We start from the raw sequence: 26,343 nt of genomic DNA on the forward strand, positions 1-26,343 counted from the left end.
GCAACATCTACCTTTACAGCATTTCTCAGGGGAGTCCCTAACATGGACATCCTGGAAGCTGCTACCTGGAGTTCTGTACACACCTTCACCAAGCATTACCACCTGCCTATCCTTTCCAAATCTAGGACAGGTTTTGCAACAGCAGTTTTGCAGGGCATTCTAGCCAGCCCTAACTCTTCTTGACTGCCTCCACCTTTCTTCATCTTTGGGAATCTTCCCAAGTGTGATGACTGCAGCAGTGAAACACAAAGGACATAGTACAGTTGTGTTCAATTACCATAAATGTAGATGTTCGAGTGTATTCACTGTTGCAGTCCTGGTTTTCCTCCCTCCAGCCCCCCCTGTCTCTCTCTCTCTCTCTCCTCTGTATGCCTTTTACTCACCTGTTTCAGGACTATTGGAATTGGTATTTACTTTTTACTGGTGGTGTTTTCCCCCACCATAACTTAGTTCCCTATTTGGGGGTTCCTGACATTTAGGGCAAGAAAAACTGATGTAATGGTGTCGGCTGCCAGTTTTTATACCCCTGATGACCTGACGTCAGTCCTGGAGTGACAGCATCCGATGCAGGAATACTAAGTCTCTGGTATTCGGGCCAACTGAGAGCTACCTGCAGGCAGATAACCCAAGTGTGATGACTACAACAGAGAATACACTCGAACATCTACATTTATGGTAAGTGTACAAAACTGCACTTTGTGTACATTTACCATAAATGTAGATGTTCGAGTATTCACTGTTGCAGTCTTGGATGTTCTTTGTGTTTCATTGTTGCAGTCATCACATTTGGGTTATCTGCCGGCAGGTAGCCCTCACTCGGCCTGAATACCAGTCTTGGGATTTCTGCGTCAGATGCTGTCGCTTTTTCCATGATGTCAGGTTGTCAGGGATATAAAACATGCAGTCAATGCCATTACGTCAGTCTTTCTTGCCGTGTGGTGCCCGAAGCAGTTCACAAGTGCCGGTCGGCCATCTCCTGAAATTTTCGTTTTTTGAGTTTCAGACCTGAAGTCTTCTAAAACATAAGTACCCTGTTGGGGATCCTTTTTTCTTGCTCTAACCAATGTCAGAAAAAATTAATAATTGTCTTGCCTGTGGAAAGCAAATACCTCACAGAGATTTTCATTCTTACTGCGTCACCTGTTTAGGCCCAGACCACAACGTCCCTCACTGTCAGTTTTGTGCCTTGTTCAACTCCTGAACTATTCATCATCAGGCTATTTTTGTCACTAAATTCTTTTGCTGTCTATCTCCGTATTCCGAAATGGCTTCGATAAGCCATCTGACTACCGAACTTCTGAAAAAATGTAAGGATGAAGACAGTGACAGACCGCATAGGTCCAAAACTGCTGGCGATGCTACCATTAAGCTAGTCGCCAATCCACCGGTACTCCGTGAGGTGCTTTCACAGCCCCTGATACCCGCTGCTTCAGATTCGCAGGACTCTACTGAGATCCATTCGGAGTCCGGTATGCCGCGAGATGCTCCTTCGACTATGGAACCTGTGGATGTCTCTACCTTGGATGGGTCCTGAGCTGCTGTGCAGACACTGGCTTCTGAGGGTGTATTCAGGCCTTCCAATTTTCATATTAAACCAACGACTTTGTTTCAATCCAAAAATACCAAATTTCTCAGCCCTAGATTTCGCACTACGCCTAGGAAACCGACTAGAAAAGTGCATTCTTAGGCCCAATTCGGGCCAACTGAGGGCTACCTGCAGGCAGATAACCCAAGTGTGATGACTGCAGTAGTGAATACACTCGAACATCTACATTTATGGTAAGTGTACACAACTATACTTTCCCCCTACTCCTTCGACTGTCCAAGGACAATCGCTACAAGTTACCCCCCTCAGGGGACCTTCTCACACAGCACATGGGATCACAGATACACCCACAGTGGCAGTCACTGCACCTCATTCTGTGGTTGATAGGATTCTGATCCCCTTCAGACACCTTTACATTGACATATTACAATGATAATATCTAACATATTAAAGATATTAAAAAACAGAAAGAGGAAAGTCCTATAGCAATGCATTTTTTGCATAAACATCATTGTGATCATACTTTGTTAGAGGCAACAATTTTAGAAAAAGTATTTGGTAGAATGGTGATGAAAGACTAATTAAAAACAAATTATTATACAAAGAAACTGTTTATTTTAAAATTGGACACCCTTATACCAAGGGGGTTAAACATGGATATTAACTGGAAATGTTTGCTTTAAATTTTTCAATTATATAATTTTAATTGTTTGGCCGAGGCGCTAACTGCAATAAATAGTTTCTTTGGATCTGATTCCAGTGTTGCTTTTTATACCTTTACAATGAGGACCTGCTGAATGTCCTGCAGGAGGCCAGGAAACCTAACACAAGAAAATCTTGCCTTTCAAAGTGGAAAAGGTTTACCATACGATGTCACAAAAGACAGTTGGACCCGCTGGCAAGTGAGACCCCTCTAGTCCTGTCTTACCTGTGTGAACTACCGCAGACAGGAATGGACTACTCTTCAATTAAAGCCCACTTGTCTGCAGTCTCTGCATGTCTTTCTCTGGATCCACCCCTAGCATCCAGACTCCCTGCCAAACTCTTCCTCAAAGGGGTACTCCTTCTAAGACACCCACAGGAAGCCACCCCCTCCACCTTGGGATCTTAACTATGTTCTGGAAAAACTCACTCTGGCTCCTTTTCAACCAGCAGACAAACCTCCCTAAAACTTTGCACATAAGAAAACAGTTTTATTAGTGATCTTAACCTCAGCCAGGTGGGTCTTAGAGCAACAAGCTCTTATAGCTACCCCACCCTTCCTAGTTTTTCCACAATGACAGGGGTTACTCTTAGAACTAACCCTTCTTTCATGCCCAAGGTGGTGAATGACCTATTCTTGAACCAGGCCGCACACCTACCTACATTCTTCCCCAATCCTCCGGGGGACAGTGAGAGTGTACTTCATTCCCTAGATGTTCACAGACAGCTTAGGTTTTGTCTACATAAAACCAAGTCCATCAGACAATCTGACCAACTGTTTGTCTTCTTTCACCCTAGAGCCCTAGGGAAGGCAGTGACCAAACAGAACATCTCGGCCTGGAGCTCCAAGGCCATCACCTTCTGCTACCAACACCACAGAAAATCTCTGCAAGGTAGTATAAAAGCACATTCCACCAGAGCTATGGTCTCTTCAGGAGCCTTCTTTAGGGGGCTAGATACCTGTACTATCCTCGAAGCAGCTACTTGGTCTTCATTTCACACTTTCATCAAGCATTGCAAACTGGACCATATTTCTAGAGCCAAGGTGGGGTTTGCAGGGTTCACAGCTTCCTGGAGATGGCTTCCAGACCACCTCCCCATCCACAGTGAGCTTTGGCACTCACCTTTATGTAGAATACTGCAATATTGGAATAGAAGGACATAGAAAAGTTGTGTAAAACCTTACCATAACTATAGATGTCCTCCTCTTCCATGTTGCAGTATTCCTCCCCACCCTCCTTCCCCTCCTGTTAGGTTGCATTTGCCCTTTGGGGTGGCACTGGACAGGCTCTGCCTTCCTAGGATTGGCTCCGACTGGGGCCTTCAGTTCTGAGGGCTGGTGCTTGCAGACGTCACTTTTATGGCCCACGTTCCCTGAGCCACATCAACCATCCCATGCACCACTGAGGGACTGAAAAACTTTGGAATACTTGCTGGATGTACGCAAAGGAAGAGAGGTAAACTCACATGTAGAATACTGCAACATGGAAAAGAAGGACACCTATGGTTATGGTAAGATTTTACACAACTTTTCTTTACCTCACAGGGTGGACCTACTCACACAAGTCACACAAGACAAGGATCTCTCATCCATCCCCACCTGTCCACTCTTATAGGTTCATAGGTAGGTACTAGGCTATCAGCCCAAGGGTGTACGTAAGCCTAGCCAACAAGGTTTCATAGCTTACACCACCCAATAAAGTTATTTTCTTGTGCCACTGTCCAGCAGAGACGCAGAAGTGATCCCCGGGGTGTATTTTCTATTTCCCATCCACTCATCAAGATTTTTCTTGAAGAGTGCTAGTGAAGAACTTTGCTTGACATAGATGGGTAGCTTGTTCCAGAGTATAGGAAGTCTCTGGGACAGGAATCTATCCCTACAGCGTGTCCTGTTTATTGTGGTGACAAGATTTAGGTCCCTAGAACGTGTAGATCGGAGGGATTGGAATTTCTTTAGGTGCAGCATGTCCAACAGCTCTGGGTTTGATGTTGCTTTATATGTTAGGCAGAAATCACCTCGGTGTAGGTGATATGCTATGGAGTAAAGCTGGAGTATAAACTATAAACACCCCCACTAGAACTAATAAACCTAACAATAAAGAAAGTATACTAGATTGGATTCTTGATAACAAACCCCAACAAAATTACCTAGCAGGTACTTTGCCTGATGACATGAGTGACCATAACTTAACCTATATCCTAAGGCAAAAGAATGTCACTATAAATGCCCCTACCCACAGGACCATGCGCAGTAATAAACATTTCAACCCTACTCTATTTAAAACTGAACTAAATGCCTGTAACTGGAACCCTCTAAAAACTCTTCCCCTTGATGAAGCTGTTCAATACTTTAATACCAAATTCTTAATCTTAGATAACCATGCTCCAAAAGGAACTATCAGAATAAAAGCTAAACCAGCCCCCTGGCTATCTAAGGAAACAAGACAGAAAATATTACTCAGAAACAAACTCTGGCTAAAATGGAGAACTAGTAAATCACCCTCAGATCATCAAACCTTCAGACACCTAAGAAATAGTACCAAAAAAGCTATTCTTTCTGTTAAAAAAACTACTATAGTAACCTCCAGCAATCTAATCACAACAATCCCCAAAAATTCTGGGCAACTTTGAACAAACTTCTTCACCCTGGACAGACTACCACTCCCTCCCCCTTGGGGTCAGACAAAAATTCTTCCCATGAAACTGCCAATGCTTTCAACTCTTTTTTTACTGATACTATCAACTCATTAGCCTCTCACCTTTCTACGGACAACTCTAACGTTCCTCAACTTGCCTCTTCTAATTTACCAATCTTCATAATACAGCCCATCTCTACCACCTTTATCCAAAAATGTATTCAAAAGCTTAAACCATGTACCCCATCAGCTGACCAACTTCCATCTGAATTCCTTCAAAAAGCAGCCACAGAAATAGCCTATCCCATATCTATTCTTATAAACAGAACCATTAAAGAAGGAACCATCCCTGATATCTAGAAAATCTCACATATTATACCCTTACATAAAGGAGGAAACTCCACAGAATATTCTAATTATAGACCCATTGCCCTCCTGTCTCCACTAGCAAAAATCATGGAAAAATGTATTCACCACCAATTAATGAATCACTTAACTAAATATAACATTCTATCTCAATGTCAACATGGTTTCAGACCTTTTCACAGTACTACCACTGCTCTCCTTTCCTTTACTGACTTCATTAACAAAAACCGCAATAATAATATCCTGTCTTCAGCACTTTTTATTGACCTATCAAAAGCTTTTGACATGGTCAATCACCCCCTCCTCCTAAAAATCCTGGAATCTCTTGCTTTAGAACCAGACGCCATCCAGTGGTTCACTTCCTATCTTTCTAACAGGAAACAGGCTGTCCTCTGGGATAACAAACTCTCCTGTCTTCTCCCTATCTCTCTTGGTGTACCACAAGGCTCAATTCTCGGACCCCTTCTATTCTCCCTTTTCATAAATGACTTACAGGTAGCCATTCCCCAAGCTACTTGCATACAATATGCAGATGACTCCACACTCATTTGCTCTGCTAAAACCATCCCAGAGCTTCAAACTATTACTCAAAATGTATTCCATACTGTTGAAGCATGGTTCTTAAAATGCTGCCTACTTCTAAATGCCAAAAAAACAAAACTCCTCCTTTTCAAGCCCACTACTAGATCCCCCCCATTAGACTTCTCTATCTCATCTATTAACAATACCCTCATATCAGCCGACTCTTCTACCAAACTGCTAGGTGTGATGATCGACAACAATCTTACCTTTGATTATCATATAAACAATACCATTAAAACTGTAAATAGAAAACTGGGCTCCCTCTACAGAATTAAAAAAATATTATCCCCAACAGCCAAAGCTACTTTGGCACACTCTCATCTCATTTCCACTCTCCTCTATGCCTCACCAATTTACACTAACCTGAAGAAAAATAATCTCTCTAAACTGACTACCACCTACAATAGTATAGCGAGATTTGTTACTGGTAATCAATTCAGAACTCATCACTGCCTGAACCTACAACAACTTCACTGGCTTGAATTAAAAAACATGTTGCTTCTTTCCCAACTTCCCATAATCCAAAGAGCTTTTTATCTGCCTAACAACACTCCTGTACTTATCTTTACCCCTTATTCTAACCTGAATTCACTTCGCTCCTCTAGCAAACTCCTAGTAACTTTAACTAAATCCAATAACCTTGCTGGTGACTCCCTTTTCTCAAACACCATTGGTAAACACTGGAATAAACTCCCCTCTGAACTGACTTCTATTCTATCTCCTGTCCTTTTCAAACAAAAGCTTAGAATTTACCTTAGAAATCACTGGCTTTGTCCCTGCCTTAACCCAGACTGAAACCATATATTCTACTATTCCACTTCTCCTCCATCTCTTTTACTTCTGTTACCTTCTATTTTATTTCTCCACTACATAAGACTTACCACTCTACTATCCTTCTCCTCCAGATTGTAATACACTGACTGCTGGGAGTTTATATAAGTAACTAATCTACTTACTTCATTGTCTTTGAATGTATTTTCTCTCTTTTACTTACTTAAAATGTTAGATAATGCTAAATAAGTTGTGCATTTTTTGATTACAAGAATGTTGTGTGCATTTGTTGTGCAAGTGTGAATTTTGTGTGCAATTTTTTTAATTTTATATTGTAATTCCATATACTGTATATTCCCTCCTTATTTTTTTTATGTTGCTCTTTTTTTGCATCCTATGTAATTGTTTTTATGTCTATGTGGAGCTTTTCTCCCTGGGCCTCTGCTGAAAATGGAAATATATCCAGTTAGACTAGCCCGGTTAACAAATGTAAAATAAATAAAATAAATAAAATAAAATTTTTTGAGGCGGTCAGTGTAGGGCATTTGTTTGAGGCCAGTAATCCTCTTTGTGAGGTACTTCTGTGGCCTTTCCATCTGCTGCAGATGTCTTGTGAGGTACATTCCAAAAGGGTGTTGTACTCTATAATGGGTCTAATGAATGATGAGTAGAGGGGAACAATGACCTCTTTTTTCCTGGATGAGTACCCTTTTATGATGAGATGTGCCACGTAGAAGGACTTCCTGACCACTGTGGCGATGTGACTATCAAAGGAGAGACTACTGTCCACCTGGGTCCCAAGGTCTCTTATCACGCATTCGGTGTTAAGTAGATTGCTGCCTATGTGGTAGCTCATGGGTACAGAGTTTTTACCAAAGGGGATGACGCTGCACTTTTTGGCATTGAGCTTGAGGCCATGTCTCTGACACCAGACATCTGTCTCAGTGAGGTCCTTCTGTAGGATGTCCACATAATTTGGGGACTTGACTATGGCTCCTAGTTTGCAGTCATCTGCGAACTTCATTAGCCAGAGGCCTTCTGTGTTAGCCTGTACTTCAGAGAAGTAGATACCAAACAGGAGAGGTCCCAGGACGGAACCCTGTGATACTCCACTGGTCACTTCTTTGCAGTCAAATTTGGAGTCAGCAACTTTTACAGTGTGGGTTCTGTCAGTGATCCAGTTGGCAACCCATCTTGTGACATTGGGATTTATACCTAGTTTAGTGAGTTTAGCTATAATTCAAGAATGGGGGATGGTGTCGAAAGCCTTGGCGAGGTCAGGATAGGCTGTGTGAACCACCTTATCCTCATCCACGGCTTTGGTGACTGCCTCAAAGAAGTCGATCAGGTTCAGGAGGCATGATCTGCCTTTCACAAACCTGAACTGGGTGGGGTCCAGAGTTTGGAGGTTACCAATGTCTTTGTTTATGAGTTCCATGATGATATCTTCCATGGCCTTGCAGACCAGGCTCGTCAGGCTAATAGGTAGATAGTTCCCGGGATCAGTTGTGGCTCCCCCTTTGTGGAGTGGGATAACTGCTGCTGTGCGCCATTCAGTGGGCACAAAGCCTGATGCGAGGCTATTATTGAACATGGTGCTTAAGTGGGGAGCCAGTTCGTTCAGCTAACATTGTGACTGATAGTGTTTTGATCCCCTTCAGACAATTTTGTTTCTGAGGATATGCTTTGGGTCATGCAGGATGCCAGGAAACTCACTACTAAAAATCTTGCATGTCCAAATGGAAGAGATTTTCTGTTTGGTGTCTTTTTCATAACCTGAATCCACTTACTGCAGATGTTCCTTTGGTTATTTCTTTCTTGTGTGAATTTCTCAATGCTGGGTTGGCGTATTCTTCTACTAAGGCCCACCTGTCAGCTGTTTCTACATGTCTGCTTTTGACTCCTCCTGTGGCCTCTAGATTTGATGCCAAACAGTTTCTTAAAGGCGTCCTTCACATTAGGCCTCCCGGGAAGCCTGTCCCTCCTTCCTTGGACCTTAATTTTGTTTTAGAAGAATTGACTCGGGCTACTTTTGAGCCTGCTGCTTCAGCTTCCTTATAGCATTGTTCTTGCAAGACTGTTCTTCTTTTGACCCTTTCCTCTGCCAAACTGGTGTCTGAGCTGCAAACCCATATAGCTGTTCTTCATTTTTTAGTTTTTCATAAGGACACGCTGTCTGTTCATACTAATCCTTCTTTTACAACCAAGGTAGTTAATGAGTTGTCTCTTAATCAGTCTATTCATTTCACCACTTTTTTTCCCTTCTCTGCAGTCTGCTAGTGAGAAGGTTCTACACACCTTGGATTTGCGTAGACAACGCAGATATTATTTGGATAAGACTAAAGTTAAAATCTGTGCAGTGTTTTAGTTTCTTTTTATCTTAGGTCATTAGGTTTGGCTGTTTTCAAGGAAACCATTTCTTCTTGCCATTCCTTTCATGGGAAGAGCCTTCCTTCTTCTGCTAAGGCTCATTCTACTAGAGCTGTGGCTTCTTTTGGTGCTTTTTTCACGGGCTTGGATACTGTGTTCTTGAGGCAGCTACCTGGCTTTACCAAGTACTATAAGTTCAATGTGATTTCTAGGGCCAGAGCTGGTTTTGCCAGAGCCATTCTTCATGGCATCCTTGAGGGCTGCGCTGGCCTTTCCTTCTCCCAGTCTTCTTCCTGAGCTTTTGTACTCTCCTTGTTGTACAGAATACAGCAACAGTGATATGGAAGAACATAGTACAGTTGTGTAAAATCTTATCTTAACAGTAGATGTCCTTCTCTTCATTGTTGCAGTATTCATTCCCTCTCTTCTCCTTCCAGTCCTTTTCCTTGTGGATGTACCTGTTGCCTGATAGTATCCTTAGGCTGGTGTTCCTACTAGGGCTTTTTCAGATCTGAGGATGATACATCTGGACATCATCTATATGCCCTATGCCATGCGCGAGGAGCATACATGTGACATATGGTGTACCGATTGCAACCTAAAGACTTTGGTATACTGGCTGGATGTTGAGCTGCCCTCAGCGAGCCCTACTGTAAAGAATACTGCAGCAGTGAAGAGAAAGACATCTACTGTTATGGTAAGATTTTACACAACTGTATCTTTATGACTGGAGGCCTAGTCGTAATCCTTTGTATAATGTCTAACACTAATGATGTTTCTAAAGGCCGAACAGTTTAATAAAATGGATATCCTTCGTTAAACAAAGATTACATCTCATCTGCTAGTTGTTAATTTAGGGAAATTGCCAATTTAGAAATAAAAAAAGTTAAGCTGGATTGTCATTTTGCCTTTTTATCTTTTGCAAGATTCACACTGGAGTAATGTGTATTCAACCAAGAGTCATGTTGTTCATTTCTGACAAATCTCAGAACAGAATGTTAACCAGTCTGCTTAAACTCATGAATATTTAATGCTGTTATAAATGGATAGAAAATGTGAGTTGTAGCAGATGTTAATCTGAATATTTATAAGTATGTACGACTGTACATTTATGTATATGTAAAATATGAGTACATAAGTATGTCTTTGCTCTAGTGCGTAGGAACTGCTTCGTGTAGAGAAGTGTTGGGTCAAGAACCTGTCAATATGGAGCGCCTTGAACTGCTACGGAATGTGTGTGAAGATGCTTCATTGAAAAATGTAACCTATTCGGGTATCTCTAGATTTGTACTAGATCGAATATTTGTATCTGACAAATACAAAATTCTGTTTTGTCAAACTCCAAAAGTGGGCAACACACAGTGGAAGAAGGTCCTTATTGTTTTGAATGGTAAATGTTTTATTTTCTATTTCAGCCTGTGTCATCCAACATGCAATGCATGTTGTGACTTGCATCAGATGTATGATTTTTGAAAAAAAAAATAGCACTTTTACATTATCATTGACTATTTCTAATATATGCATTTTTCACCCATGATAATCAGAAGTACTGCAGGTATTTTTTTCAGACAACACATAGCTGGACCCAGGGTCCAATCCAGTGTTCCCTTAAAAAATGCAAATACTTAACTCTTAACTGTCTGTGATTAACATAATTCTTTGGATGAAGGTATTTGTAGCAAGCTTGTATTGTTAAGATATTCAAAGTAAACAAATTACTTTAAAAAATATATAAATATTTTTGAGCAGTAAACCATGGAGGGAAGGGGGTAGAATTGGATTTATGGTGCCAGAAAGAGTGCAGCATATACCTCAATGCCATGAGCTCAAAAACTACTGGAAAGCACTCCATATTGAGAAAGAGCAGACAAGAAAAAGAACTATACCCTTTAGATGTACATTAATATCGGAACACTGCACAATTGTGCAACGTGTTATAAACTGCAGCCTGGCTTCACTCTTTGGAAACCCAGTGTTGCCTACATGTGAGAGGAGTCTTACTGTACCTTATCACTCCCCCCCACCCATACACACACATACTCCTCTTTCTGTTTCAGGAAACACTGCACTGTTTGCAGGCCATTATGACAGTTATTTTGAGTCCCTTGATTTGAAGTAGATAAAAGATCTAATTTAAGGTCATCTAGTGTCCAGATGTTAGTAAACGTGAACTGATTGCTGAATGTGCAAATTCCATGGCAACAACAAAATTCTGGCCAACTTGAACTCCTCCCCTTGTTCCATAATAGACTGCTGCGAGTTAGCTTTTTAACTCAGAAGTTTCCAAAGGTAACTAACCTTTCTTTCTTGTCACCATTATTGCCTCAATGACTTTCCTGCGGTAGCTTGAGTCTCTGGTGATTTAATGGTGGTTTTGATATCTTCCTATAAGGATAAATCTGCTTTTGGTATTTTATCTCGTTAAATTTAGAGTCAGGAGTCAGTATTCTGTAGCCAAAATCCCTTTTCTACCTACCTTGTTTCATAGTTTTTCCCAAACGTTTCACCTCTCATACCTTCTCCAACCCCTAGTATTAAGCAATCACTCTAGCCTGATGTTCATCGTGTTTCACTGTTGCAGTCATTACACTTGGGTTATCCTGCTGGCAGGCTACCCGCAGTCGGCCTGAATTCCAAAGTCCTGGTCTGGCATCGGTTGCTGTCGCCTCTTCCCTGACGTCAGTGAGCCAGGGGTATAAAAGATGCAGCCGACGCCATTTTCTTCAGTCTTTCTTGCCACGTGGTGCCCGAAGCAAAAGCAGTTTCGCAAGTGCTGGTTGGCCGACTCCTGAGATTTTCAAATCCGAATTTCAAATCCGAAGTCTTCATTAAAGCTAAGTACCCCGTTGGGGAAACTTTTTTCTTTCTCCAGACCGATGTCAGAAAAAGTTAACAATTGTATTTCTTGTGGGAAGCAAATACCTCATAAGGATTTTCATTCTTACTGTATTCCTTGCCTAGGCCCTGACCACGACGTTGCTAGTTGTCGGTTTTGTGCTAGATTTAACCAACTCACTATTAGGCGTCGGTACGATTTTGCATTTCATTACTTTAGCCGAAGATTTAATTATATAATGCCATCGGAACAGCCGATGACCGGAGTTTATAAAAAGCGCAAGGAAAAGGACAGGCATCCGAGGTCCAAAACCGACGACAATGCCTCCGCTAGGCCAGTCACCAGATCGCCGGTTCTCAGTGAGGTGCTTTCGCAGCACCTGACACCCGCTACCTCAGAGCCACAGGCCACTTCCGACTCCCACATGTAGCCGACTAGGCCTCTGGATACTCATGGTATTGGACGTTTGGAAATTATTCCCTCAGATGGGTTCGGAGCCGCTGAGCAGGCATCGGCTTCTGAGGGTGTTTTCAGACCTACACAGTTATATGTTAAGCCAACCTCAGCTTCAAAAGCAAAGACTAAAGCAGCTCTAAAGACAAAGAAACAAGCATAGCATTCTCCTGCACAGACTTCTATGCCTAAAAAACAGATGCTTAAAATGTCCGAAGACCTAATTACTTTGATCAGGGGTTTCCATCCCTCTCCAGATAAGAGGCCTAGGCAAGAGACAGAATATGAATCTTCAGATCAGGTTTCTATTTCTTCTGATTCCTCTTCTGAACAGGGATACTCCCTTCCTCCCTATGAGGATTCTGATGCTGAAGAGTCTATTCCTTCAGCCTCTCCTCCTGAGGATTATTCTTTTGGGGAAACCCTTCACACCATGAGGGAGCACATTCACTGGGAGAGCCAAGATTTCTCAGAATCTAAGAAAAGGCTCAGAGACTTTCATTTACTACCTCAGCACAGACCTCTTCCTATTCCACCTGATGTCCTTCAAGGATGCATCTGCAGTCCTTACAAATGGGTTGTCCTGTCGTCAGGCAGCCCTTCGGTTGGCCGGATTCCAAAGTCTGGGTCTGGCCTCGGCTGGTGTCGTACTTCACCCGACGTCATAGCTGCAGTTATTCGGGTATAAAGGCATCAGCCGACGCCATTTTCCTCAGTCTTTCTTGCCGCGTGGCGCCCGAAGCAGAAGCTGTTCGCAAGTGCCGGTCGGTCAGAACCAGAGATTACTACTACCGAATACTACTACGAAGACTTCTAAAAAGCTAAGTACCCCGTTGGGGACTCTTTCTTGCCTCAGCCGATGTCAGAAAAAGTGAATAACTTGTGGGAAACAAATACCTCATAAAGATTTCCACTCTTACTGCTTACCCTGTTTAGGCCCAGACCACGACGTAGCAGCTTATCTAGCCTGTGCTTCTTTTAACCGGCGGACGCTTAGACGTCGGTCTGAATTTGCTGAGGAGTTTTTCGGCTCCGATTTTGCTTATATTATGCCGTCGGATCCTCCGACTACGCAAATGTCTAAAAAGCGCAAGGAAAAGGACCGACACGCGCGGTCCGCGGTTTCGGCCGAAACTGCGGTTAAGCCAACCGCGAGTGTCTCGGTTTCGGCTGAAACCGAGCAAGCGGTTCTTCCTTCAGCTGAAAACTTACCTGCTACCGAGGCCTCTTCCAACCTTGTGGAATCGGCTTCTGAAAACCCACCTGCTGTTGCAGATGTCCTTCATGGATGCATCTGCAGTCATAACAACTGGGTTGTCCTGTCGTCAGGCAGCCCTTCAGTCGGCCGGATTCCAAAGTCCGGGTCCGGCTTCGGCTGATGTCGCACTTCACCCGACGTCATCTCTGTTGGACTTCGGGTATATAAGCATCAGCCGACGCCATTTTCTTCAGTCTTTCTTGCCGCGTGGCGCCCGAAGCAGAAGCTGTTCTCAAGTGCCGGTCGGTCGGATCCAGAGATTACTTCTACCGAATACTACTTCGAAGACTTCTAAAGCTAAGTACCCCGTTGGGGACTCTTTCTTGCCTCAGCCGATGTCAGAAAAAGTTAATAATTGTTTAACCTGTGGGAAACAAATACCTCATAAAGATTTCCACTCTTACTGCCTGCCCTGTTTAGGCCCAGCCCACGACGTAGCAGCTTGTTCGTCCTGTGCTTCTTTCAACCGACGACGCTTAGGCGCCGGTCAGAGTTTGCAGAACAGTTTTCGGTTCTGACTTTGCGTACATTATGCCGTCGGACCCTCCGACTTCGCATTCTGCCAAAAACGCAAAGAAAAGACCGACACTCGCGGTCCGCGGTTTCGGCGAAACCATGGTTAAGCAAACGCGAGTGTCTCGGTTTCGCCAAACCGAGAAAACTGATCAAACTACACCTGAAACTATCACTACAACTGAGGTCCCTGCTAACACTCTTGAATCGGCCTCAGAAATTTTACCCACTACGGTGCTTACCACGGACTTATCAGACACCATTCCCTTGGATGTCTCTACCCCAGCACGTGGTGCTGCTAGGCCTCCAGCAGCCATGTCCATTAAGGCCTTCGCCAGGGCTAAAGCAGCCAAGACTACTAAAACAGTGCCTGTTAAACCCCTTCCACCAGGCCCTCTGCCAGTTCTCAAATGCTTACCTTGGCAGAAGATTTAATTTCATTAATTAGAGGATCTCAATCTCACCCAGACAGGGCCTCTCAGCCCCCAGAAAGAGACCTAGGGCAGAGCCCCTGAGCCAGTGTCCTCTGATGATTCTGCTGATGAATCAGACATAACTGACCAGCCAGAGGCTCCTTTCTCCAATTTTGAAGATTCTGATGCTGAAGAATCCATTCCAGCTGCTTCCTCCAGAAGAATTCTCCTTTGGGGAAACCTTGCATGCCATGCGAGAACAGTTCCAATGGCAGCAACAGGATTTTTCAGACTCCAGGAAAAGACTTAGGACTTTTTGCACCTACCACAGCACAGGCCCTTAGCTATCCCTCCTGTTCTCTCTGTGGTGGATGATGCTTTCAATGATGCCTGCTCCGCTACAGATTCTTTACCCCAGCCCCTGCCAAACCAGACAGATTTTACAGGGTTCCAGATACTCATCACCACCTCTACAAGGCCCCTCTTGCAGACCCGAAACTATATCCCAGGGTCCCAAGGCAGTAGCGACCATAGCTAAAAACCCTGTTCCTTCTGAAAGGGAAGCAAGGTCATTAGACAGATGGGGTAAAAAGGTTTACACTTCAGCCACTCTTTCAGCTAGAGCTTTAAATTGTCAGTTTCACATGATACAATACCAAGAGTTTATGCTTGATCAGTTAACTACAAAGCTAACCACTGATGAATCTCTTGATAAGAATTATGTATTAGAAATGGTAAATAACATACAGCAGGTTAGTAACCATTCTTTAAAATGTGGCTATGATGCACTGGAGGCTTCATTTAGATCAGCCATGACTGGCACAGTAATTAGAAGACATGCATGGCTAAAGGAGCAAGCTTTACCGGATCATGTTAAATCTAAATTGCTTGATGCTCCTATGGATAAATCAAGTTTGTTTGGTACACCTGCTCAGCAGGTTATGAAGAAAATGGAAGAAAAGGCAAAATCAGTCCAGACAGTTAAAGAATTCTTGCAGGTTCAACCCCCAAGGTTTAGCAGGAACTGGCCTGCCAAAATTGGTCCTTTCCTGACTCCACAAGACCTCAAAGGGGCAGGAATAGACGTTCCAGAGGCAGAAACCAATCCAGAGGAGGTGCCTACAGAGGACGACAGTGGCAAGGTAACAACAGAGGCACAGAATCAACACCTGCCTCTACATCAACACAGCCACAGTGACTTAAACCTAAATCCGCCAACCAGGGAACAAATAGCAGCTCCTCTAGGCGGAAAGCTAACCTTATTTTCAAAAAACTGGCACCACATAACAAAGGACAAGTGGATTTTACGAACCATAGATCAAGGTTACCGGTTCCACTTCCACACTTTACCAGTCAAAAGAGGAATGCCAAACCTACCTCCAAATCAAAAAACAGAGGCTCTACAACAGATAATGGAATTAGCAAACATGACAGCTGTGGAAAAAGTGCCAACAGCAGAGCAAGGAAAGGGGTTCTACTCCAGACTATTCCTAGTTCCAAGAAAGGAAAAAAGTTGGAGACCAATTCTAGACCTGTCTACCCTAAATACTTACATCATTGTCCCAAAATTCAAAATGCTGACCCTACAGCAACTTCTTCCCATGCTGGGCAAGGAGTGTTGGCTGGTAACTCTAGATCTCAAGGAGGCATACCTGCACGTCCCCATTCGACCTATCTGCAGAAGATACCTCAGATTTCTTGCAGGATCAGAGCACTATCAATTCTCAGCATTGCCCTTTGGCTTATCTACTGCGCCCAGAGTATTCACAAAATGCCTGGCATCAGTAATCGCCCATTGCAGACTACAGGGAATTCAAATTTATCCATACCTGGACGACTGTCTGATACAAGGGGACAACAAAAGCAAGCTGACAACAGATTTACAAAGGGTCATTTACTTGCTTCAAGCACTGGGATACACAGTCAATTTACAAAAGTCAAGGCTGATACCATCCCAGACAAGGACTTTCCTGGGAGCGGAATTGGACACAGTAAGACAAATGGCATTCCTAACTACAGAAAAACAAAAAGAACTCCCTCTTTACTTCTTGGCACTAACAAATCTGAACAAGTTAACAGCAAGAAAGGTTCTGCAGGCCTTGGGTTTCATGGCATCATGCATAATCTTGGTTCCATTTGCCAGACTACATATGAGAAAGCTTCAGTGGTACCTAAAGAATTTATGGTCCCAACACAGACACAGCCTAGAAACGGAAATCCCACTAATACCATGCTTAAAACAGGAGTTCCTATGGTGGGCTCACGCATGCCAGTCAAACCCAGGCCTGCCCTTTCGCAAAGGTCAAGCAAGCCAGACCATCACAACAGATGCTTCAGACCTGGGATGGGGGGCACATATGCTGGACAAATGCGTGCAAGGATTGTGGACACAGGACCAACTTCACCTGCACATCAACCTAAAAGAAATGCTGGCAGTAAAACTGGCAATCCAAAAGTTCAGACCATTTCTCAAGGAAGGCCAGTTGATGATAAGGACAGACAACACCACAGTCATGTGGTACATCAACAAACAGGGAGGCACTCATTCCTACCCCCTATGCAGAATGACTTTGGAGCTGTGGACCCTGGCACTCAGCTACAACATCCAGTTACAGGCAATATTTGTACCAGGAAAAGAAAACTCTCTAGCAGATATGTTAAGCAGGACTACATCGGATGTCCACGAATGGCAGCTGCACCCGGACATCTTCAAGACCATCTCGAAGAAATGGGGAATGCCTCAGATAGATCTATTCGCATCACCTCTCAATCACCAGCTCAAAAAATTCTGCACAAGGACATTCCACCCACTAGCATGGAAAGTGGACTCACTCTCCTTCAGCTGGAAAGGACTAACAGCATATGCATTCCCACCTCTTCCCTTGATACACAAAGTATTACTAAAAATCAAGGAGGAACGTCCAAGGATAATCCTGATAGCTCCAAACTGGCCAAGACAACATTGGTACCCACTGCTGAGGAGCATGTCTCGAACAATATGTGGCCAATACCCTGCTGCCTTTGATGCTAACTCAGAACAACTACAGCACCATGCATCCAAACCTAAAAGCGTTGCAACTGACTGCATGGAACATCACATAGCAGCTGCTAATCCACAGCTTTCACAAAGAGTTAAAGACATTATTCTTGAAGCACGCAGACCTTCAACAAGAAGAAACTATGCTGGGAAATGGAAAAGGTTTGTCATTTGGAGCTCAGAAAGAGGTAAAGATGTATCAAACATAGATATGCCCAACATTCTGGAGTATCTGGCCGAACTACTTCATTCAGGCCTGTCCTATTCCTCCATCAAGATTCAAGCATCAGCTATTTCAGCAGAATACAGCTTTGATCCACCTGTTTTTTCACACCCTTTGCTCAGGCAGTTCCTCAGAGGAATCAAGAATGTAAAACCTCCAAGGAAACCACCATTACCTGCCTGGGACTTGAACTTTGTGCTAGAAAAATTGACTCTATCACCTTTTGAACCAGCAGCAACAGCAGACCTGCAACACCTGTCATGGAAAACTGCTTTCCTACTGGCAATTACTTCAGCAAGGAGGGTTTCAGAACTACAGGCCTTAATGGCAGTGCAACCCTTTCTAATCTTCCACCAAGATAGAGTGTCCATGAGGACTAACCCTACATTTATGCCTAAGGTGGTATCCAGAGTGTCCTTAAACCAGGCAATCCACCTACCTACCTTCTTTCCCAACCCACAAAACAGAGGGGAAAGAATACTGCATACCTTGGATGTACATAGACAGCTACGCTACTACTTGGACAGAACAAAAATAGCAGAAAGACTGACCAACTTTTCGTAGCCTATGCAACAGGAAGGGAAGGAAAAGCTATTTCCAAGCAGACAATCTCCAAATGGATAGGAAATTGCATACGATTCTGTTACTCCTTCCATGGAAAGCAAATTCCACAGAACATAAGACCTCATTCGACAAGGGCAACAGCCACTACCACAGCCTTCTTACGAGGAGTGGCTACCAAAGACATTATTGAGGCGGCTACTTGGACCTCCGTGCATACATTTGCCAAGCATTATAATTTACCTCTATATTCCAGATCCCGAGCAGGGTTTGCCACTGCTGTTCTGCAAGGGATCCTAAACACACCATAATCTACCTTTATCCTCCTCCCTAGTTGGCTATGGTATTCTACCCAGTTGTTATGACTGCAGATGCATCCATGAAGGACATAGTACAGTTTTGTACCTACCATAAATGTAGATGTCCGAATTGGATAGCATCTGCAGTCAGGATTACCCTCCCTCCTTCCCCTCTGTGGTACTCCTAGGGTGTTTACCCTTCTAATAGCTAGCTAGTGGGGGGACTTCTTTCATGGTGTATTTGTTTGTATTTATGTACATACATGCTTATTTTTGTGTTTACCTCTATCTTTTGGAAACATTGGCATCTATCCAAAATGTTTAGCCTTCTAGAGGGCTTCTGGCATCTGGGGCAAGAAACACTGAAGAAAATGGCGTCGGCTGATGCTTATATACCCGAAGTCCAACAGAGATGACGTCGGGTGAAGTGCGACATCAGCCGAAGCCGGACCCGGACTTTGGAATCCGGCCGACTGAAGGGCTGCCTGACGACAGGACAACCCAGTTGTTATGACTGCAGATGCTATCCAATTCGGACATCTACATTTATGGTAGGTACAAAACTGTACTTTTCTCAGGAATGATCTGACATGGCTTAGTGGTAAATCACTTTGGCTATAGTGTGCATGATCCTGGGTTCGAGCATACCCCTGCACGTGGAGCTGCTAGGCCACCTGCAGCCATGTCCATTAAGGCCTTTGCCAGGGCTAAAGCAGCTAAAGCTACTAAAACTGTGCCTGCTAAGACCCCCTCTCACAGGCCTAGCTCTAGTTCACAAATGCTTAGTTTAGCAGAGGATCTCATTTCATTAATCCGGGGATCCCAACCTCAACCAGACAGGGCCTCTCAGCCACCTCCAGAGAAGAGGCCTAGAGCAGAGCCCCCCCAGCCACTTTCTACAGATGATTCCTCTGATGATTCAGATGATACAGACCCTCCAGAGGCTCCTTTCTCCCCTTATGAAGACTCTGATGCTGAAGAGTCCATCCCTTCTGCCTCTCTGCCTGAGGAATTTTCCTTTGGGGAAACCTTGCATGCTATGAGGGAACAATTTCAGTGGCAGGGCCAGGATTTTTCAGACTCCAGAAAAAGGCTTAGAACCTTTCTGCATTTACCTCAACATAGGCCTTTAGCCATACCTCCAGTTCTTTCTGTTGTAGATGATGCATTTAATGATGCTTGTACTGCTCCTGTTTCTCTACCTCTTGCCCCTGCTAAGCCTGATAGATACTACAGGGTCCCGGACACGCATTACCATTTGTATAAGGCTCCTTTTGCAGATCCCGAGACTATCTCCCAAGGACCTAAGGCTGTAGCAGCTACCTCTGCTAAGAACCCCCTCCCCTCAGAAAGGGAATCCAGATCCTTAGAGAGATGGGGTAAAAAAGTTTACACTTCTGCTACTCTTTCAGCTAGGGCCTTGAACTGTCAATTTCACATGATCCAGTATCAAGAATTTATGCTAGACCAGTTAACCAAAAAACTGTCCTCTGATGAACCATTAGATAAAAAATCTGTTCAGGAAATGGTACATAACATTCAGCAAGTCAGTAACCATTCTTTAAAATGCGGCTATGATGCACTAGAGGCTTCCTTTAGATCAGCCATGACTGGCACAGTTATCAGAAGGCATGCATGGTTAAAAGAGCAGGCCTTACCAGACCATGTCAAGTCCAAACTATTAGATGCTCCCATGGATAAGATCAATTTGTTTGGCTCTCCTGCACAACAGGTGCTGAAGAAGATGGAAGAGAAGGCAAAATCTGTCCAAACAGTAAAAGATTTCTTACAGGTCCAACCGCCAAGGTTTAGCAGGAATTGGCCCTCCAAGAATTGGTCCTTTCCAGACTCCTCCAGAGCTCAGAGAGGCAGGAATAGGCGTTCAAGAGGCAGAAGCCAATCCAGGGGTGCCTACAGGGACGCCAGTGGCAGAGTAACAACCAGCGAAGTACAGCCACAGACACAGCTACCACCACAACTACAGGACAATCACAGTGACTTGGCTCTGGCACTGCCTACCAGGGAACAACTAGAAGCACCCTTAGGCAGGAAGCTAGCCTTATTTTCAATAAATTGGCATTACATCACAAGAGACAAGTGGATTTTACAGACAATAGACCAAGGCTACAGGTTTCACTTCCATACTCTACCAGGGAAGAGAGGAATGCCAAACCTACCTCCAAATCAAAAGACAGAAGCTCTAAAACAAATATCTCAATTATTAAGGATGAGAGCTGTGGAAAAGGTACCATCTATGGAGCAAGGAAAGGGATTTTACTCCAGACTCTTCCTGGTACCAAGAAAAGAGAGCAAATGGAGACCTATTCTCGACCTGTCCGCTTTAAACACATTCCTCATTGTTCCAAAATTCAAAATGCTGACTCTACAGCAGCTTCTTCCCATGCTGGGCAAGGAGTCTTGGCTGGTAACTCTAGATCTCAAGGAGGCATACCTGCATGTCCCCATACGACCAAATTGCAGAAGATACCTCAGATTTCTTGCAGGATCAGAGCATTATCAATTCTCAGCATTGCCCTTTGGCTTATCTACTTGGCCCAGAGTGTTCACGAAATGCCTGGCATCAGTAATTGCTCATTGCAGGCTTCAGGGAATCCAAATCTACCCCTACCTGGACGACTGCCTGATACAAGCGGACAACAAAAACAAGCTAGCAGAAGACTTACAAAGGGTCATTTACCTGCTACAAGCCCTGGGATATACAGTCAGTATAAAAAAGTCAAGGCTGATACCATCCAAAGAATAACCTTTTTGGGTGCAGAGCTGGACACATCAAAACAAATGGCATTCCTAACAGTAGAAAAACAGGAGCAACTACCTCTCTACTTCTTGGCATTAACAAAGCAGAACCATCTAACAGCAAGAAAAGTACTGCAAGCCTTGGGCTTCATGGCATCCTGCATAATATTGGTTCCTCATGCCAGACTGCATATGAGAAAGCTACAGTGGTACCTAAGGAATTTATGGTCTCAACACAAGCACAGCCTAGAAACCCAAATTCCAATAATTCCATGCCTGAAGCAAGAATTCCTATGGTGGGCTCAGGCCTGTCAATCAAACAGAGGATTGCCCTTCCACAGCACTCAACCAAGCCAAACCATCATGACGGACGCCTCAGACCTCGGTTGGGGGGCCCACATGCTGGACAAGTGCATACAAGGCTTATGGACTCAAGACCAGCTGCACCTACACATAAATCTAAAGGAAATGCTGGCAGTAAAACTGGCAATTCAGGCATTCAGACCATTTCTCCGACAAGGTCAATTGATGATAAGGACAGACAACACCACAGTTATGTGGTACATCAACAAACAGGGAGGCACACATTCGTATCCTCTATGTCGGATGGCACTGGACTTCTGGAATGTGGCCCTGAGCTACAACATTCAGTTACAAGCAATTTTTGTACCAGGAAAAGAAAACATTCTAGCAGACATATTAAGCAGGACTACCACAGATGCCCACGAATGGATGCTGCATCTGGACATCTTCAAAACCATTACAAGAAAATGGGGACTCCCAGAAATAGACTTATTTGCATCCCCACGCAATCACCAGCTAAAGAAATTCTGCACAAGGACGTACCACCCACTTGCTTGGAAGGTGGACTCCCTATCATTCAGTTGGAAAAACCTGACAGCATATGCATTCCCACCACTGCCTTTGATGCACAAGGTGCTATTGAAGATCAAAGAGGACCATCCAAGAATCATTCTGATAGCTCCAGACTGGCCAAGGCAACATTGGTACCCATTACTGAGGAGCATGTCTCGGGAACAAATATGGCCACTACCCCTGGTTCCCTTGCTGTTAACACAGGACAACTACAACATCCTGCATCCAAACCTGAAAACTCTGCAGCTGACTGCCTGAAACATTGCATAAGATCAATTAACCCAAATTTATCCCAAAGGGTTAAAGACATTATCCTTGAGGCTCGCAGACCCTCAACAAGAAAAAAATATTCAGCAAAATGGAAAAGATATCTCATTTGGAGTACTGCAAAAGGAGAAGATGTGTCACTGGTAAACATAGCCAACATCCTGGAATACTTGGCAGAGCTCTTCCACACAGGCCTGTCCTATTCTTCCATCAAGATTCAAGCATCAGCTATTTCAGCAGAATACGGCTTGGATCCTCCTGTCTTCTCACATCCTCTGCTCAGGCAGTTTCTGAGAGGAATTAAAAATGTAAAACCTCCTAGGAAGCCACCATTGCCAGCATGGGACTTGAACTTTGTGCTAGAAAAATTGACACTTCCTCCTTTCGAACCAGCAGCAACAGCAGAATTACAATACTTATCATGGAAGACTGCTTTCCTGCTGGCAATCACTTCAGCAAGAAGGGTATCTGAACTACAGGCATTAATTTCAGTACAACCCTTCCTGATCTTCCATCAAGATAGAGTGTCCATGAGAACAAATCCTACTTTTATGCCTAAGGTGGTCTCCAGAGTGTCTTTAAATCAGGCTATCCACCTACCTACATTCTTCCCCAACCCACAGAACAGGGGAGAAAGACTGTTGCATACCTTGGATGTACATAGACAATTACGCTACTACCTGGACAGGACCAAGGGCAATAGAAAAACTGACCAGCTACTGGTAGCATATGCAACAGGAATGGAAGGAAAAGCAATTTCATAACAGACAATCTCCAAGTGGATAGGAAATTGCATTAGATTTTGTTACTCCTACCATGGAAAGAAGACTCCAGAAAACATCAGGCCTCACTCTACAAGGGCTACAGCCACTACCACAGCCTTCTTACGAGGAGTGGCTACCAAGGACATTTTAGAGGCTGCTACTTGGAGCTCTGTGCATACATTTGCCAAGCATTATAATTTACCTTTATACTCTAGATCCCGAGCAGGTTTTGCCACTGCTGTTTTGCAAGGGATCCTAACTACACCATAACTTTATTTTTCCTCCTCCCCCAGTTTGGCTATGGTATTCTACCCATTTGTAAGGACTGCAGATGCACCCTTGAAGGACATAGTACAGTTTTGTACCTACCATAAATGTAGATGTCCGATAGGAATGCATCTGCAGTCAGGATTACCCACCCGCCTTTCCCTCTGTGGTACTCCTAGGGTATTTGCCCATCTTATAGCTAGCTGGGGGAATCTATTATGGTGTATTTGTTTGTATATATGTACATACATGCTTATTTTTTCTGTTTGCTCTCTACTATTTGGAATCATTGGCATTTATCCAAATTTAGCCTTCCAAGAGGGCACCTGGCATCTGGGGCAAGAAACACTGAGGAAAATGGTGTCGGCTGATGCCTTTATACCCGAATAACTGCAGCTATGACGTCGGGTGAAGTGCGACACCAGCCGAGGCCAGACCCAGACTTTGGAATCCGGCCGACCGAAGGGCTGCCTGACGACAGGACAACCCATTTGTAAGGACTGCAGATGCATTCCTATCGGACATCTACATTTATGGTAGGTACAAAACTGTACTTTCTAGACATAGTAGATGATGTATTTACAGAGTCCAACCTGTCTCCTGCACCGGTTAAGCCAGACAGATACTACAGGGTTCCAGATTCCTACAAATTTCTATACAAAAACCCTGCTGCTGACCCAGAAACTATATCTCAGGGTCTCAAAGGGGTCAAGGCTTCCACTGCGAAAAACCCTGTCCCCTCTGATAGGGATTCTAGGGCACTGGACAGATGGGGGAAAAAAGTTTACACTTCTGCTACCTTGGCTGTAAGGGCTTTAAATTGTCAGTTTCATATGCTTAAATACCAGCAATATTTAATGTCACTGCTAAAACAGAAAATGTTGACAAATCCTGAATGTGCAGATAACAAGGAAATGCAGGGTTTAATTCATGCAGCTGAACAAGTGCGAAAACATACTTTGCAATGTGGTTTGATTCACTGGAGGCCTCTTGCAGGGCCGCTGTTACGGGTACTGTCATTAGAAGGCATGCATGGTTAAAGGAACAAAATCTGCCTGATCATGTTAAAGCAAAATTATTGGATGCTCCTTTACAGCATGATACTTTGTTTGGTGTTAAGGCAGAAGAGGTGTTGAAGAAAATGGAGGATAAAGTGAAATCAATGCAGACAGTTCAGGATTTCTTACAGGTACAACCACCCAGATTTAGCAGGAACTGGCCTTCAAAGAATTGGTCCTTCCCAGTGACAGACAGGCCACAAAGAGGCAGATACAGACGCCCTAGAGGCAGTTCCCAGCCCCAAGGCTCATACAGGCCTAAACAATGGGGTGCTTCTACCTCCAAAAGCGGAGAAGATAAATCACAGCCATATAGAAAACAGTCCCAATGACTTTCCTCTGCCAATACCAATCACTTATCTTTTGGCAGCTTCCTTAGGGGGAAAACTAGCACTTTTTTCACAAAATTGGCATATAATCACCCAGGACAAATGGGTCTTGAATATAGTGTCCCAGGTCTACAGGTTCCACTTTCACACCCTGTCAAAGGCAAAAGGTATGCCAGACCTGCCACAAAATCAATGGGCAGAGGCACAAAAACAAGTTACATCCCTCATGGACATTAGGGCCATTCAGCTAGTACCATAGCAAGAGCAGGGACAAGGATTTTCCTCAAGACTATTCCTGGTACCCAGAAAGGACAAAGCCTTGAGACCAATACTGGACCTGTCTATTCTAAACACTTTTCTGGACGTTCCAAAATTCAAAATGTTGACTCTGTAGCAGCTTCTGTCCATGCTGGGCAAGAAGACTTGGCTTGTAACTTTGGACCTAAAAGAGGCATACCTGCATGTCCCAATCAGACAAAATTGCAGACGATACCTCAGATTCATAGCTGGATCAATGCACTACCAATTCTCTGCACTGCCCTTTGGCTTATCTACTGTGCCCAGGGTCTTCACAAAATGCCTGGCACCAGTAATTGCTTTCTGCAGACAAAGAGGAATTCAAATATACCCTTACTTGGACGACTGCCTTATTCAAGCAGAGAACAAAGACATTGTACTGAAGCATCTGGCGTTTGTAAAAAGATTACTAATTTGCCTAGGGTACACAGTAAACGAAAATAAATCAAAACTAGTACCTCCTCAAGAGATAATATTCCTGGGTGCAAGCTTAAATACAACTGCCCAGATGGCTTATCTCACGCCAGACAAACAAAGGCAACTGACTTCTTACTTCGAAATGTTGGCAACAAAGACCCAGTTATCTGCAAGAAAAATTCTGTAGGCTTTGGGCTTCATGGCTTCCTGCATTCTACTAATTCCATATGCAAGACTGCATATGAGGAAACTACAATGGTATCTAAAAAGTGTTTGAACTCAACATTGCCACAGCCTGGAAGCATTAATTACCCTCATTTCCTGCCTGCAACAGGAGTTTGGATGGTGGGCACAGGCCTGTCACCACAACAAGGGACAGCCATTTACTCTACCCATGGCCAGGCAAGCACTAACAACAGATGCATCAGATTATGCCTGGGGGGCCCACATGGCAGGAAAATGAATTCTGGGAGCATGGCCAGCAAGCCAAATGCATCTTCATATCAATCAAAAAGAGATGCTAGCTGTTCAGAATGCCCTGACAGCCTTCAAGGATCTACTTCATCCAGGACAACTGCTGGTAAAGACGGACAGTACTATAGTCATGTGGTACATAAACAAGCAGGGAGGCACACATTCCTACCCCCTCTGCAGACAAGCCATGACTTTGTGGAACACAGCATTGACTTATCAAGTACACCTTTAAGCACAATTCCTGCCAGGAAAGACAAATACTCTGGCAGAC

General features: G+C 43.9%; 1 protein-coding gene across 5 annotated transcripts in view; it reads left to right on the forward strand.

Annotated features, from left to right (window-relative positions):
* CHST10 (carbohydrate sulfotransferase 10) overlaps window positions 1–26,343 on the forward strand; it is a 1,890,555-nt gene that overhangs the window by 1,470,198 nt on the left and 394,014 nt on the right. For all 5 annotated transcript variants that reach the window (XM_044071078.1, XM_044071079.1, XM_044071080.1 and 2 more), the window contains exon 4: window positions 10,129–10,363. In XM_044071078.1, coding sequence (XP_043927013.1) covers window positions 10,129–10,363 — 235 coding nt within the window. The remainder of the gene's footprint in view (window positions 1–10,128; window positions 10,364–26,343) is intronic.

This window comes from Protopterus annectens, chromosome 5.part0 (genome assembly GCF_019279795.1).
Source record: "Protopterus annectens isolate FY-2018-M chromosome 5.part0, PAN1.0, whole genome shotgun sequence".
NCBI classification, from domain to species: Eukaryota; Metazoa; Chordata; order Ceratodontiformes; family Protopteridae; genus Protopterus; species Protopterus annectens.